The sequence below is a fragment of the Choloepus didactylus genome, chromosome 9 (assembly GCF_015220235.1).
Source record: "Choloepus didactylus isolate mChoDid1 chromosome 9, mChoDid1.pri, whole genome shotgun sequence".
NCBI classification, from domain to species: domain Eukaryota; kingdom Metazoa; phylum Chordata; class Mammalia; order Pilosa; family Megalonychidae; genus Choloepus; species Choloepus didactylus.
The window spans coordinates 95,627,985-95,641,505 of NC_051315.1; the positions used below are offsets into that span (position 1 = coordinate 95,627,985).

Sequence of the window (13,521 nt, forward strand, 5' to 3'; positions counted from 1 at the left end):
GAAACATATGGCTACTAATTCACCCATTTTAATATATGGATGGATTTCTTCATGAAATGCTTCCTTGTTCTTGAAAATTATTTTGATAACTATTATGTAAATAAATTGCTAGACTGATGCGGACATGTCTTGCTGACACACCTTTGTTTCTCTTTCAAGGTCTAGGATTTGTTTCCATTTAAGTCTTGGCCATTAAGAAAGAAAATTTAAAATATCTACTTTCATATATCAAGAAATATATGTAAACTAGAAATATATATAAACATATTAATTATTCAAATACAGATTTCGGTGCCAATTTACTCTTAAATCCATTTTTATTATGTGTGATAATGGAGTGTTCCTGCCTATTAGCACTGGCATTTTTTATACTTGAAGAATAAATTATGCTCCAAAAACATTGTACAGTAATATTTTATTTAATATTAACCTAAGTAACAAACTGTTCTTAGTTCTCTATGTTGTGGGATATATTACTTGTGACCAGGTTTTGGAACAAATGTTGAAATGCACTAACGTTTATGAACGAAGTAAACAGCGTATTCGACTCAGAGAGGTTGGCTACTCAGGATTGGGACTTCTCCTTAGTGAAGCACCTGTTAATACTTCTCTCATTAAAAACCTCACCAATCAAATCATAAATACAGGTATGACTAAGGCTGATAATACTAATATATTTAATAAATGTTCTTAATAGCAGAATAATTCTGTTTCATCGTTATCAATTTTTTTCCTGGAGAGTTTTTTTTTTCCCCCCTGTCTCAGATTGCTTTTTAAATATTAAATTAGCTGTGATTTGATTCAGGATTATTTTCCTTGGTACTGTGTCTTATCACCACTGTTGTTTTTGTCTCCCCTGGCACAGTGCTAAGTACTCAGTAGGCCTTCAATAAATGTTTAACTGAGGGACTAAGTTAATAATCAAGATTACATTACACAAAAAGGACAGTTGAAAAAATATGTATAAAAGATTCTTTTTTCTTTAACGAGCTTAAATTCTTAACGGCAAAATGAAAACAAATTTCAGATATTTTGTTTGTTTCCAATTTTTTAAAATAGACTTTTTTTTTCCGTACTTACTACAAACTGCAGGATTTATGCCCAGATGCTGGGGGTTCAAAAAGGTATAAGATAAGGTCCTTTGTCTTGAGTAGCTTACAATCTCATTGATAAGACATGTACATAAAAAGATAATAGTGTAAGAGCCAAGTAGTTGGACATTATGTTCAGACAATCCAAGAAAAGAAAAATAATTCAGGGTTTACTCAGAAAGGTGTCAAACATTCTAAACCTATTTTCTTTGTAAAATTGGAATGTATCTATAATTCTTATTTTAAAATGAAACAATATTTCAGCATTTATACAACTATTACCCACAGTCTTCTCTTTGGTTATTTCTGGAATTAATTTAATTCTAACTTTTTGTTTCCCCCCACCACCATAGATCCTGTTATTAATTTCAAAGATCTGTTATCTGTGGTATATATGTCTCACAGAGCATATATAAATGTCAGAGTGTTTATCTGCAGAAAGGTTAGTAAACTTTTAAAATATACTTCAAAAGTAGCAGTATCATTATAAATTGAATAACTTTTGAATTGAGTTTTGTGCCAGATATAAATTTTAATTTGTTATTTGGAAAATTACAATTTTATAGTTTCCCTTTTGAAGTGAATGAACTTCATATATTCATAAGAAATCAACTTATGGATTTGTTTTTCGTAGCTCTATATGATGCCTTGGAAATAATGCCTTTTCCAAAGTCAGAAATTTATTACCAGAGAATAGTTTCTTTATCAAGAAACTTCAATGAGTATAAGCATTTCTGATCTTTTGAACTTTGTGGAAAGAATTTTGTATGATTTCTTTTGAGTTTTCTGAAAATGGTTTCCCTTCAATGCACGTTTTAATCCTTACCCAAGTTAAGGAATAGTGCCCCTTCCTGATTATAACCTCTTCTCTCCTTTGCTAGTAACTATTAACCTATTTGCTATTTAATTGTATCCTTGCTTTTCTTTTTAATTTTACCCCCTATTTATGTCACAGTTTTTTTTGTTTTGTTTTGTTTCATTTGGTCATTTCATCTCTATATACCTTTTTCTCTTTAATGGTTGCATAGTTTTTATTTTATGATTATCTGGGTCCCTATTCATGGACATTTAGGTTGTTTCCTGTGTTTCCATGTTATTAACTGCTGTAAAGAATATCTTTTTACATATATCTTTGCCTATTCATGGTAATAGATCTGTAGGTTTACAGATCCATTTACAATTCCTTCATCAAAAGGTATTCATGTTATACATATTAATGGTTTTGCCATATTGTCCTTCAAAATAACTGTACTAGTGTACATTTCCACAGTGTGCAATACTTTCATCAAAAAGTATTCATGTTATGTATATTGATAGCTTTGCCATATAGTCCTTCTAAATAACTTTACTGGTGTACATTTTCACAGTGTGTGACAATGACTATTTGCATGCATGCTCCTCACCCCTGAGAATTTGAAGCAGGACATAGAGGTTGATTCTTTCCCTTCAGTGTACAATTGGATAGAAATTATTTCATTCAGTGCAGCCAGCTCCTAGTTTTTATCCATTATACTGTGTTTAATGTAGATATAAAATAAGTTGCTTTATGGAAACTTTAAAGTCAAAATCATGGCAGCCTGCTTCGCTAAACAAAGCTTAATCTGGAACAAATAAAAGTGATATTTTGCACCAGTAGAGTAGTGGTAGCACACTGATTAATAGCATTAAGAAAGAAAGAAACTTTACCTGTCATTGTGATTCATTGCTTTCTCTACTGGAATGTTTGGTATCATTAATATTGAAGTCCCTACCGGCATTATTCTCTCCTGCTATGAAACTTGTCAGAATTAGAACTTCCGTTAAAAGAGATATTCTAAACACTTGGATCTGGATATGAAGTTTTTTCATCTACACAGATGTTTATTACACAGAACTGATTGAAATGTCTTAAAGCCTTTAACTGGATTTCTGAAAGTTTTTGAGAACTTGTTTTCATCCAAAAAAAAATTGAAATCAATTGGGCAGTAAAGATCACATATTGCCATATCAAAGACTGTTTTTTTAATTTCAACTTCTTATCAGGCTAAACAGCAGCATCTATCTTATTGGAATTTACTTTTCAGAATTAAAGTTTGCTTTGTATTTTATTTGTACTATATAGACTTAATGGGGAAAAAATTCTTTTGCAAAAGAAGCCTTTAACTTTGTCAGAAAACAAATGAGACAGGGGAAACATTACTTTTGGCATACCAAAGTTTGATCAAAGTACCTTGTGTGTCCTATTCACTCTCATAGCTCTAGTGCCTAAAACTGTGCCTGGCACATAGTAGGTACTCATTAAAATTTGCAAAACAAATGTTGTAGGCTCTCGAAGTTATTTAGTTGAAAGGATATAAGGTTTATACATTTTATATATGATCATTCTATTTATAGTTTCTGTCTGATCAAATTAAATTAATAATATGAGTGTCTTGGCATGTGGAGGATCATTTTAATTAGTTTTGTTGGTTTATATTTCAGCAAATATTTGAATACCTCCCTACTCTGTATAACGTAAATGAGAAAAATGCAGATTACTTAGAACACAGTGTTCTGCAAATAGTTTATAATTCCACTAAGAACATAGTCTTTTAAAAGTACAACCTACCACACTTTGTCATTGAATTAATTTCACATTAAAGTAACTGAAAGGAGACTATTTTTAATGTAAAGTACTGTAATCTTTGTGAAGAATCTTATATTTTTAATTTCTTTGCAGATTTTACAGATTTTGCAGTCCCAACCAGATGCAGCACACCAAATATCGCAACAAGTAGGTTGGCAAGACACCTTAGTTAGGCTTTTTTTAAAAGCAAATTTTGCAAATGGAAACGCTCTTAATAAGCCTGATAGAGTTGTCTTAGTGAAAGGTAATGACAGTATTTCAGCTGAAGATATTAAGAGGAACTTTGATGAAAAGACAGTTGAGGGAAAAATCAAATCTTTTGCCTCAGCTAATGTGTCTTCAGATGCTTGGAGTTTGGACGATGGACCCTCTTTAGATTCAAATATACCATTATTTCAAGAAGATAGCTCTGTGGAAGAAATGTCTTTCAAATCAGAGAATCAAGAAGAATTCTGGCAAAATAACCCTTCACATTTGAGTTTAGATCTCAGTGGAATTGACCCATGTGAACTGAGCGGTAGTGGAAGTCAGATGCCAGACAGCCTGCCTAGTACGCCATCCCCAATAGAATCTGCTCAACCATTTTCTGTGCAGTCTGACAAAGAAAGCATCATCACAAATACAGGCTTTACTGATGACTTCTCTTTATCTGAAAGCCAAGAGGTAAAATTCTTTTATCTGTCCAAATGCTTTTTTATTTTTCTGATCCTTAGAAAAGTATAAACGATTGTTAACAATTTCATGTTATATTCATATTCTAAGTCTCATGCTCTAAGATCTGGAACCCTCGAGGCCCTAGATTGTGAGTATCTTGAGAGCATGCCACTGTGTTATTCATCCAGGTTCAACAAGGCACTTTTAAAATATGTTAAGTGATTACAGTGTATATAATTTTTCTTAGAATAGGCTTTTAGCACCTCCTCCTTCCAATAATTTAATTATCTTATGTTTTTTATAGCGATTTGAGGAAGAGCTTCTTCAATTAGTGACAAACATTTTGAATTATGTAATGTGTAAGGGACTAGAAAAGTCTGATGATGATACTTGGATTGAACGGGGACAAGTGTTTTCGGCACTAACTAAGCCAGGAATATCCAGTGAGCTACTTCGACCATCAGATGAAATAAAACTAATGTAAGCATTCAGTTGTTGATTTGACACGCCTTCCCCTCCTTTTAGATTAAGCAGGAGTCTAAAATATTAGTTACTGAACATTTATTTAGTATCTTCTGTGGATTCAGAGGGAGAAAAAAGAGAAACTTTGTGCTCAGCCTGTTTTCCTATCTTTTGCAATCTAGTGGAATCAAGAGAGGTTCCAAAACTAACTCAAATGTGGGGGAATTTAAATATTAAATTAATTGGGTTTTTAAGTAGTTACAGATTTCTTGCTGTGTAATTTGTCTTCTGCTAATATCTAAGGACTTGATGCAATGTGTTCTATAGGCGTGTCCAAATTTGAGTGTTTCCATACTACAGGTAGAGGGGGTAGTATTTTTATGAAAATTAAATACTCTAAGGCATTTATGGTTCTGTGAAAATGATAGGACTCTAACAATAGCACACAAAGGAAAAATTCCCTGGTTGTTCTTCCACAGGGCTAAACCCTCTATAAGGCATAATGAGCACGCCCCCCCATCCTTCCCAATTTCTACCTTAAAACTTAAACTGTTTTAAGTATCTCTTAGAGACTGGATTGTATGAGTTATTGTCATAGCTTTTTTACAATCAAGGGAAACGCATCTTGGACTTGGACTTTTACTATTAAGTTACATTAAATGTAGATACTCCAAAGATGAAAAAGTTGCTCCATTACTAAATTTCATCAACACTCTTGATGTTACCTGCCAGGGTTAGTTCTTTGGAGATAATAAATATAAAGAACTGTTTGTTTGAGTTTTCTTTCCCCTCATGTCCTACTATTTGTATAAACTTACATTGGTTTAAGAGGACTTTGTTTTATACTTAGTTTGCTACAGAAGATGTTAGAATGGGCAATAACAGAAAACAGAGAAGCAAAATCTAATCCAGCAACTGTTGAAAATGCCCTTCGAATCATGCTGATCATACGGGATTTTCTGCAGTCAGAGGGATTGGTTAATTCAAACATGTGGACTGAGAAGGTACAGTAATATCCCACTGAAATTATATTTGGGGTAGTCAAGGACTTCATTCAAAGAAAGAAATTTCACACACACACACACACACACGCACACACACACACCTTTAGAACATTAATATTTAATCAGATGAGATAAACATGGATAAGATGTGATAGATTTTGTTAGTTAATAGCTTAATTCCTTTGTACTTTTGCCCATTGAAAACTTTTTGAAATATTTATGACTTGTATTAATGTTGGGAGAACACATCATAAGTAGGTTAAAAAACTGAATGTTTTTATTTCTCAATTTTTTATTCATGATAGCTTTTAGAGAATATGATGCTGCTCTTTGACTGTCTGTCAGACTGGTATTCTGAAAGCCCAGAGTGGGTAAAACTCTCTCAAATGCAGATCCAGTTGCTTCTAGGATTCATTGGACAGGGTAATGTTCAGGTTCGTCAATTCTTTTACATTATTTTCTATACTTGCATGCTGCATAGGTGTTATTTACATGATAACTAAATAATACCTTTTCAGTATTTTAATATTTTCTTGGTTTGAAAAGTGTTCATAATTTTACTTTTGTTTCAGTTTTGTGAGATCAGAAAGGAGCTTGAAAGGCAGTTAATTGATTATTTCTTATTTTTTTTTATGACTCAGTACAAGTTTAAGGTTTTCTTTTAAAGGATTTATACATAGCTTATATTAGAAAGCATTACTCATATCACCTATATTCAGTGTAGCTCGGTGCTGTACAGTCTACATTGGACTTTTTATGTCTACATAGTTTAGGTCTTCCATTTTTTAGGAAAATTATTTTTAAAATTGTTTCCTTTCATTTATTTTAATTTTTTTTTTTTTTTGTTATTTTACTAACTCACAATTTAAAAGTCTGTCCTATGTTTTCTAATTCACCAAACTGAATATCTACCAAGTGTTAAGCGTTGTGTTAGGTCTTAGAAACAAGGATAAATAAATATGGTCTCAAGGAATATTTATTATTTCTATTTTGGATTTTTAAAAAAAGGTTGGAAAAATTCCATGTGACTTTTAGTCTGTCATTTTTCTATTTACATTTGGTACTTTATGTGAGAACATGGGTTTGATTAGTCATGTTATATATCCTATAACTATCTGTCTGGCCCTTTTTATTTTGTTTTAATTTTGTAATTTAAATGTATTTGGAGGAAAGGGTGAAGGACTTGACTGGTTTCTAATATACCTAAACTTGGCCATAATGTTGATTAAAAGATGGAGTGGTTAAAATTCTGACATAGGTTTTCTCTGTTTAAAAAAAAGGCCATACCTGATGATTCTTTTTTAAATAGCTATTTTTTTCTGCTCTTAAAAATAACACATACTCATTATATGAAATACACAAACTCATAAAGAAGAAAATAAATAAATCATTCATCATCTCTTAAGAGAAAACTGCTGCCAATATTTTAGTATATTTCTTTCCTTTTTTTAATGCATATATCTTTTTCAGGTTGAATTCATCATGTATTTTGATAATTTTATGTTCTGCTTTTTCTTTTACTATTACATCAAACTCCTTTTTCCCATGTTACTAAAAATGCTTTATTATAAACATCCTTTTAAAGTTTTAAAAATTGATATTTTTCTTAATCGTAAAAGCAACACATATTCATTGTAAAAAATTTGAAAAATGCAGAAAAGCTAAACAAGAAAACAGGCATTTTGATACATGGATGGTGGAAGTTTGAATCGTACAGCCTTTGAGAGAACAATTTGAAAATATATGAACTAAAGACAAAAAAATGATTATACTTTTTGTCTAGTAATTCTAGTCTAAAACTATATCCTAAGGAAATTTAAAATACAGAGCAGTCTTTATGCACATGTAGGTTTATTACAATATTTGGGTGTTTTTTCCCCCTACCTACATATAGAACTAGCATAGTTTTTTTTTTCAGCATTTCTAATTAATATTAGCCTCATGACTGTTGAAGGAGTTTTAACCAGTGTGCCAGGTAGTTATTTATTTTAGATGTTAGGGCTCTGTTTTGTTCCATTCATAGTCACCCTCAATGTTTTTCTACCTGTTGAAATTTTCTGGAAGCAAAATGTCCATTTATTTTGTTCACTATTAAATATCTAGTGACTGTCCTAAAGTAGGGACTCTATAAATCTTTGTTGAATAAATATAGCACCTACAGATAAGACTGATCCTATCTACCAATATTTAGTGGCCAAAAACATTTCTCAGTAGCCTATTATTTAATTTCATTCTCTCAAGAATAAAAGCATATCCCTCTGAAGTTCTGTACATTAAAGGAGGAAAGGAACCTTTTCCCTTATAGGGGTTCTAGTAAAGTTGCTTTTATGTAAAATGAATCTAGCCAACAAACTTCTTTTTGGTTCATAAATATTAATTATTGCTGATATTTAGGTATTAGGAGATTTCACATTAAAAAAACAAGATTTCCCAGCGTATCTTGAAAGCAGGACTGGATGGTTGTTGATTCATTTAGGTGCAGCATATGCTCTTCATTTTCTTGGATCTCTGTTCCCCCAGTTATCTTAGCTTGTTCAGTGATTCTCGTTCCTGGCCGTACATGAAATCATCTAAAGGAGATTTTTAAAAATAACTGAGTGGAGCATCACCGATAAAAATTAAATCAGAATGGGCAGGGGGAGCAGATGATGATGAGGGCAGCAATGTATTTTTTTTTTTAAATCTTCATTTTATTGAGATATATTCACATGCCACAGTCATACAAAACAAATCGTACATTCAGTTGTTCACAGTACCATTACATAGTTGTACATTCATCACCTAAATCAATCCCTGACACCTTCATTAGCACACACACAAAAATAACAAGAATAATAATTAAAGTGAAAAAGAGCAATTGAAGTCAAAAAGAACACTGGGTACCTTTGTCTGTTTGTTTGTTTCCTTCCCCTATTTTTCTACTCATCCATCCATAAACTAGACAAAGTGGAGTGTGGTCCTTACGGCTTTCCCAATCCCACTGTCACCCCCATAAGCTACATTTTTATACAATTGTCTTCGAGATTCGTGGGTTCTGGGTTGTAGTTTGATAGTTTCAGGTATCCACCACCAGCTACCCCAATTCTTTAGAACCTAAAAAGGGTTGTGTAAATTGTGCGTAAGAGTGCCCACCAGAGTGACCTCTCGGCTCCTTTTGGAATCTCTCTGCCACTGAAGGTTATTTCATTTCCATTCACATCCCCCTTTTGGTCCAGAAGATGTTCTCCATCCCATGATGCCAGGTCTACATTCCTCCCCGGGAGTCATACTCCACGTTGCCAGGGAGATTTACTCCCCTGGGTGTCTGATCCCACGTAGCGGGGAGGGCAGTGATTTCACCTTTCAAGTTGGCTTAGCTAGAGAGGGACACATCTGAGCAACAAAGAGGCATTTGTGAGGAGGCTCTTAGGCACAATTATAGGGAGGCCTAGCCTCTCCTTTGCAGCAACCATCTTCCCAAGGGTAAATCCTATGGTAGAGGGCTCAGCCCATCAAACCACCAGTCCCCTATGTCTGTGGTCATGTTAGCAACCATCGAGGTGGGGTAGGCCAATACCCCTGCATTCTCCACAGGCTCCTCAAGGGAGCCACCCTAATGCAGTATGCTTTCTAATAGAGGAGGGCAGAAATCATACCTATATGTGTGTGTCTGTCTGGGTATGTGTATGTGTCTATTTATATAGTTAAGTCAGTGTCAAGTAAATTATCATGTATTCATTAAAAGTATCTTTACACTTTTAAATAAACCTGTAACCTTATAATTTATCTCATTTCATGGTACTAAGTTAATGGATATTCCATTTTTTATGTAAACAGTATTTTAAAAAACAATTAGCACAAAAGCCCCAGAATCAATATTAGCATTGGTATTTCCTGGATGAAGGAATTTTATGATTTCTTTTTTCAAATTTGTTTACCTCTAGTGGAATTTATCTCTTTATCAGATTCAAAAACTAAACTGGGGGCTTCATAGAAAGTCTGGGGAGGGTAGAGTTGAAGTTTTGAGCCATCTTAGAGATCATTACCTCTGGTGCTTTCTGCTTTATTAAGACACGGAAAGACTGCTTGAATTTTCTTCTTGTTACCTTGGTTTGCAAAGACTCCCTGAGCTTTTGGCACAAGGTGTTATTTAAGTAGATTCTGGTTCTAATAATTTCTTCTTCTTCTCTCTCATTTCTTTGTTTTGGAGTTACTACGATTTAAAATTGGAGTCTAGGATTAAGGGAAAAGTGGGCACAATAAATCATTTGTCCTACTTTGGTTATAAGACTTGTATCTTTCTCTACCCTAGACAATAAGAGGCCCCCTTGTGAACTAATTTACCTCTTCACATTGGAATTTAAGGCCAAAGCTTATTAGGAATATAGAGTATTCCTTTGCCTGGGCTTGTGCCCTGAATATGCATTTTTCTGGGAAATTTTAACGATGATTAGGTTTCTGATCAAGGGCTTGGTCTCCTATGTACCTGTCCTTTATGTATTGGAATGCTTTTGATACCAAATAACAGAAACACCTACTCAAATTGACTTTGTTAAGGAGATTTATTAGTTTGTATAATTTAAAAGCCCATAGTTAGGATGACTTTAAGGCATGATTCACTCCAGGCTCCAGTTCCATTTAGTTGCTATTTTTATAGTATTGCTGTTGATCATTTTAAGCCTGTCTTAAGCTGGCTTCCCTATGACCACAATGTGGCTGCTAGCCACAATTGGGACCACATGCTTCCTGTTCATTTCCCGAGAAAGACAGAACTTCTTTCTGTAGTCTTTGTTCTTCATGGGTCTGTCACGTTTCTGCATATCTTGTAAACAGATACACTGACTGTCTTTGTTATGACCCATCTTTTTAAAGATGCTTATCTAGTGAGCAACATTAGAAGATGGAGAAAATATCTCTTTCCAGAGCAAAGGGAAGGTTTGTTTACTGTCCAGTAATATGAAGATAATGTCTCTCTCCAAGACAGGCTTAGTGTCTAAGATAAAAGATTTGGGTTCCTCTGCTTGGGGTTCCTCTCCTAAAATGCAGCCACTGCATGTGCAGGCATCATCCAGTCCTCTTATCTGTCCCTTTATGAATTGGAGTTTGGGAACCAGCATAAATGCTGTTATTTTGGCTGCTGCTATTGCTGTAGATTATTGTCACTGACTCAGAAGTCTCAGGGCTTCTGTCAGCATCCATGAAACTGTGACAGGCTTACTTGTGAGCTTGGAAGTAGGGTAAAGTCCGACCCTTCACAGTTCTTGGCAGTGATTATGTAAAAGTTCTGAACTTGCACCATAGGACCAGTCCTGAATAAATCCCTGTGACTAAGGCAATGACATAAATTGACTGACTTATGAGTTACTGAACCAGTCACTGTGGCGCAGGGTTGTATATTTTGTTTGGCTTTTATTTTTTAGTACCTGTTGTTAGAGCTAGAGATGGGTTCATTCCCTTATCCCTTATAAACTATATGGAGGACTGGAGTGGATACTGGGGCGATAAATTATCCACTCCAGCCTTTCCGTATATTCCAAATTAATAACCATGAGTTACTTTTATAATTAAAAACCACGACAACAAAACTTTAAGAGGAACCAGACAGAGTTTTTGCTTTCATTAAATGCCTGTTCTTTTTTCTTTAGTCAGCTCTTTCTTACCTCAATTATGTTTCCTCTAGGTTTGTGCAGTGGCATCAGCTAAGCTAAATACCCTTCTTCAGACAAAAGTGATTGAAAATCAGAATGAAGCATGCTACATTTTAGGAAAGCTAGAGCATGTGCTAAGTCAATCAATCAAGGAACAGACTGAAGTCTACTCATTTTTGATTCCTCTTATCCGTACACTGGTTTCCAAAATTTATGAGCTTCTCTTCATGAACTTGCATCTGCCTTCTTTACCTCTTACCAATGGTAGTGCTTCGTTTTTTGAAGATTTTCAAGAATATTGCAGTACGAATGAATGGCAAGTTTACATTGAAAAATATGTAAGTTTTATCTTTTATAAGTGAGATTTTTTTCTACTAAATTATCATTTTCATAGACGTATATTAAGTTATATATATATTTTTTATATAAGATTGTACCTTATATGAAGCAGTATGAAGCCCATACATTTTATGATGGTCATGAGAACATGGCACTTTATTGGAAGGATTGTTATGAAGTCTTAATGGTCAATATGCATAAACGAGATCGTGAAGGAGGAGAAAGCAAGCTCAAATTTCAGGTAAAATTTGTTAAATGTTTTTCATATCATGATATTCTTGTTGATCATAAGCATTTAATATTCAAAGGAGAGTAATTCGAAGTCTGAAATTTGAAAACAAGTAGTATTTTGATTGATTGAAAACTATGTCAAAATTAAAAGAAAAACAACTGATCAGTAACAATTAAAATAAACTAATAGCAAAATATTCTATAGGTTGATGAATATATAAAAAGTTTATGAAGCTGATAGTACATGAGTAGTTATCTCTAAGGAGGATGGATGTGTATCAGTGCTTAGAAGGAACCCTATAGCACTAAGTTCTTATATTAGAAAAGAAAAAAGAATTCAGGTCATTAATTTAAGATTACACCTTAACAATGTAGAAAAAGAAAAGTAATCTAAGCTCACAGCAAGCATGAAATAGAAATTAATAAAGCACAGAAATCAATAAAATTGAAAACAAAAACAGTAAACTCAGTAAATCCAAAATCTGGTTCTTCAGAATATCAGTAAATTTGATAAACATCTAGCCAGGTTGACAGAGCAAAAAAAGAGAAGGAAAAAGCCTCTAATATCGAGTACTAAAGAGGGATATCACCACTCACCCAGACATCAAATTGATAGTACAGGAACACTTGGACTAATGGCATTGACCAATTTCTTGAAAGACACAGTATCCAAAACTAATTCAAGAATAAAGAATTACCCAGACTAGTCCTGCGTCTGCTAAATAAATCAAATTTGTAGTTAAAAGCTCCTGTGGTTGTTTGGAACCGTATGTTCTCCAGAAAATCATGTTCTTAAAGCTAATCCATTCTTGTGGGTGTGGACCCATAGTAGGTAGGATTTTTTGGTTCAAATGTGATCTACCTCATTCATGGTGTTTCTTAATCCTCTTACTGGAGCCCTTTGTAAGAAAATGAAATTCAGAGAAAGAGATAGAAAAGCCACAGAGGCAAGAAGCTGAAAGCAGTGAAACCCAGAAGAGAAGGGAGAGGCCAGCAGATGCCACCATGTGCCTTGCAATGTGGCAGAGAAGTCCAGGATCGCCAGCAGCCAGTCTCTGGGAAGAAAGCATTGACTTCATGATTCATTGATTTGGACATTTTCACAGCCTCAAAACTGTAAGCTTGTAGCTAATAAATTCTCGTTAAAAAGCAACCCATTTTATAGTATCTGCTTTGAGCAGCTTAGCAAACTAAGGCAGATTTTGAGACCAGAAGAGTGGTGTGCTGCTATTGCAGATATCAAAAATGTTAAAAGGCTTTGTAATTGGGTAATGAGTAGAGGTGGGAATAATTGAGAGTTGTTTGCTAGAAAAGGCCTAGATTGCTTGGAAAAGACCGTTGGTAGCAATATGGATGTTAAAGATACTTCTGATGAGGCCTTAGACAGAAACAATGAAGGTGTCATTGCAAATTAGAAGAAAAGTAATCCTTGTTTTAAAGTGGCAGAGAGCTTGGCAAAATTGAATCCTGAGGTCAGATGGAAGGCAGAATTTGAAAGTGATGAGCTT

The 13,521-nt window shown here is 33.9% G+C and overlaps 1 protein-coding gene across 15 annotated transcripts in view; it reads left to right on the plus strand.

Annotated features, from left to right (window-relative positions):
* NBEAL1 (neurobeachin like 1) overlaps positions 1 to 13,521 on the plus strand; it is a 281,631-nt gene that overhangs the window by 167,785 nt on the left and 100,325 nt on the right. For all 15 annotated transcript variants that reach the window (XR_005218944.1, XM_037850425.1, XM_037850424.1 and 12 more), the window contains 8 exons: positions 488 to 647; positions 1,445 to 1,533; positions 3,790 to 4,359; positions 4,655 to 4,830; positions 5,663 to 5,816; positions 6,122 to 6,250; positions 11,476 to 11,781; positions 11,874 to 12,023. Coding sequence is in view for 14 of the 15 variants with exons in the window: in XM_037850425.1 (XP_037706353.1) it covers positions 488 to 647; positions 1,445 to 1,533; positions 3,790 to 4,359; positions 4,655 to 4,830; positions 5,663 to 5,816; positions 6,122 to 6,250; positions 11,476 to 11,781; positions 11,874 to 12,023 (1,734 nt within the window). In the remaining variant the exon portion in view is untranslated. The remainder of the gene's footprint in view (positions 1 to 487; positions 648 to 1,444; positions 1,534 to 3,789; positions 4,360 to 4,654; positions 4,831 to 5,662; positions 5,817 to 6,121; positions 6,251 to 11,475; positions 11,782 to 11,873; positions 12,024 to 13,521) is intronic.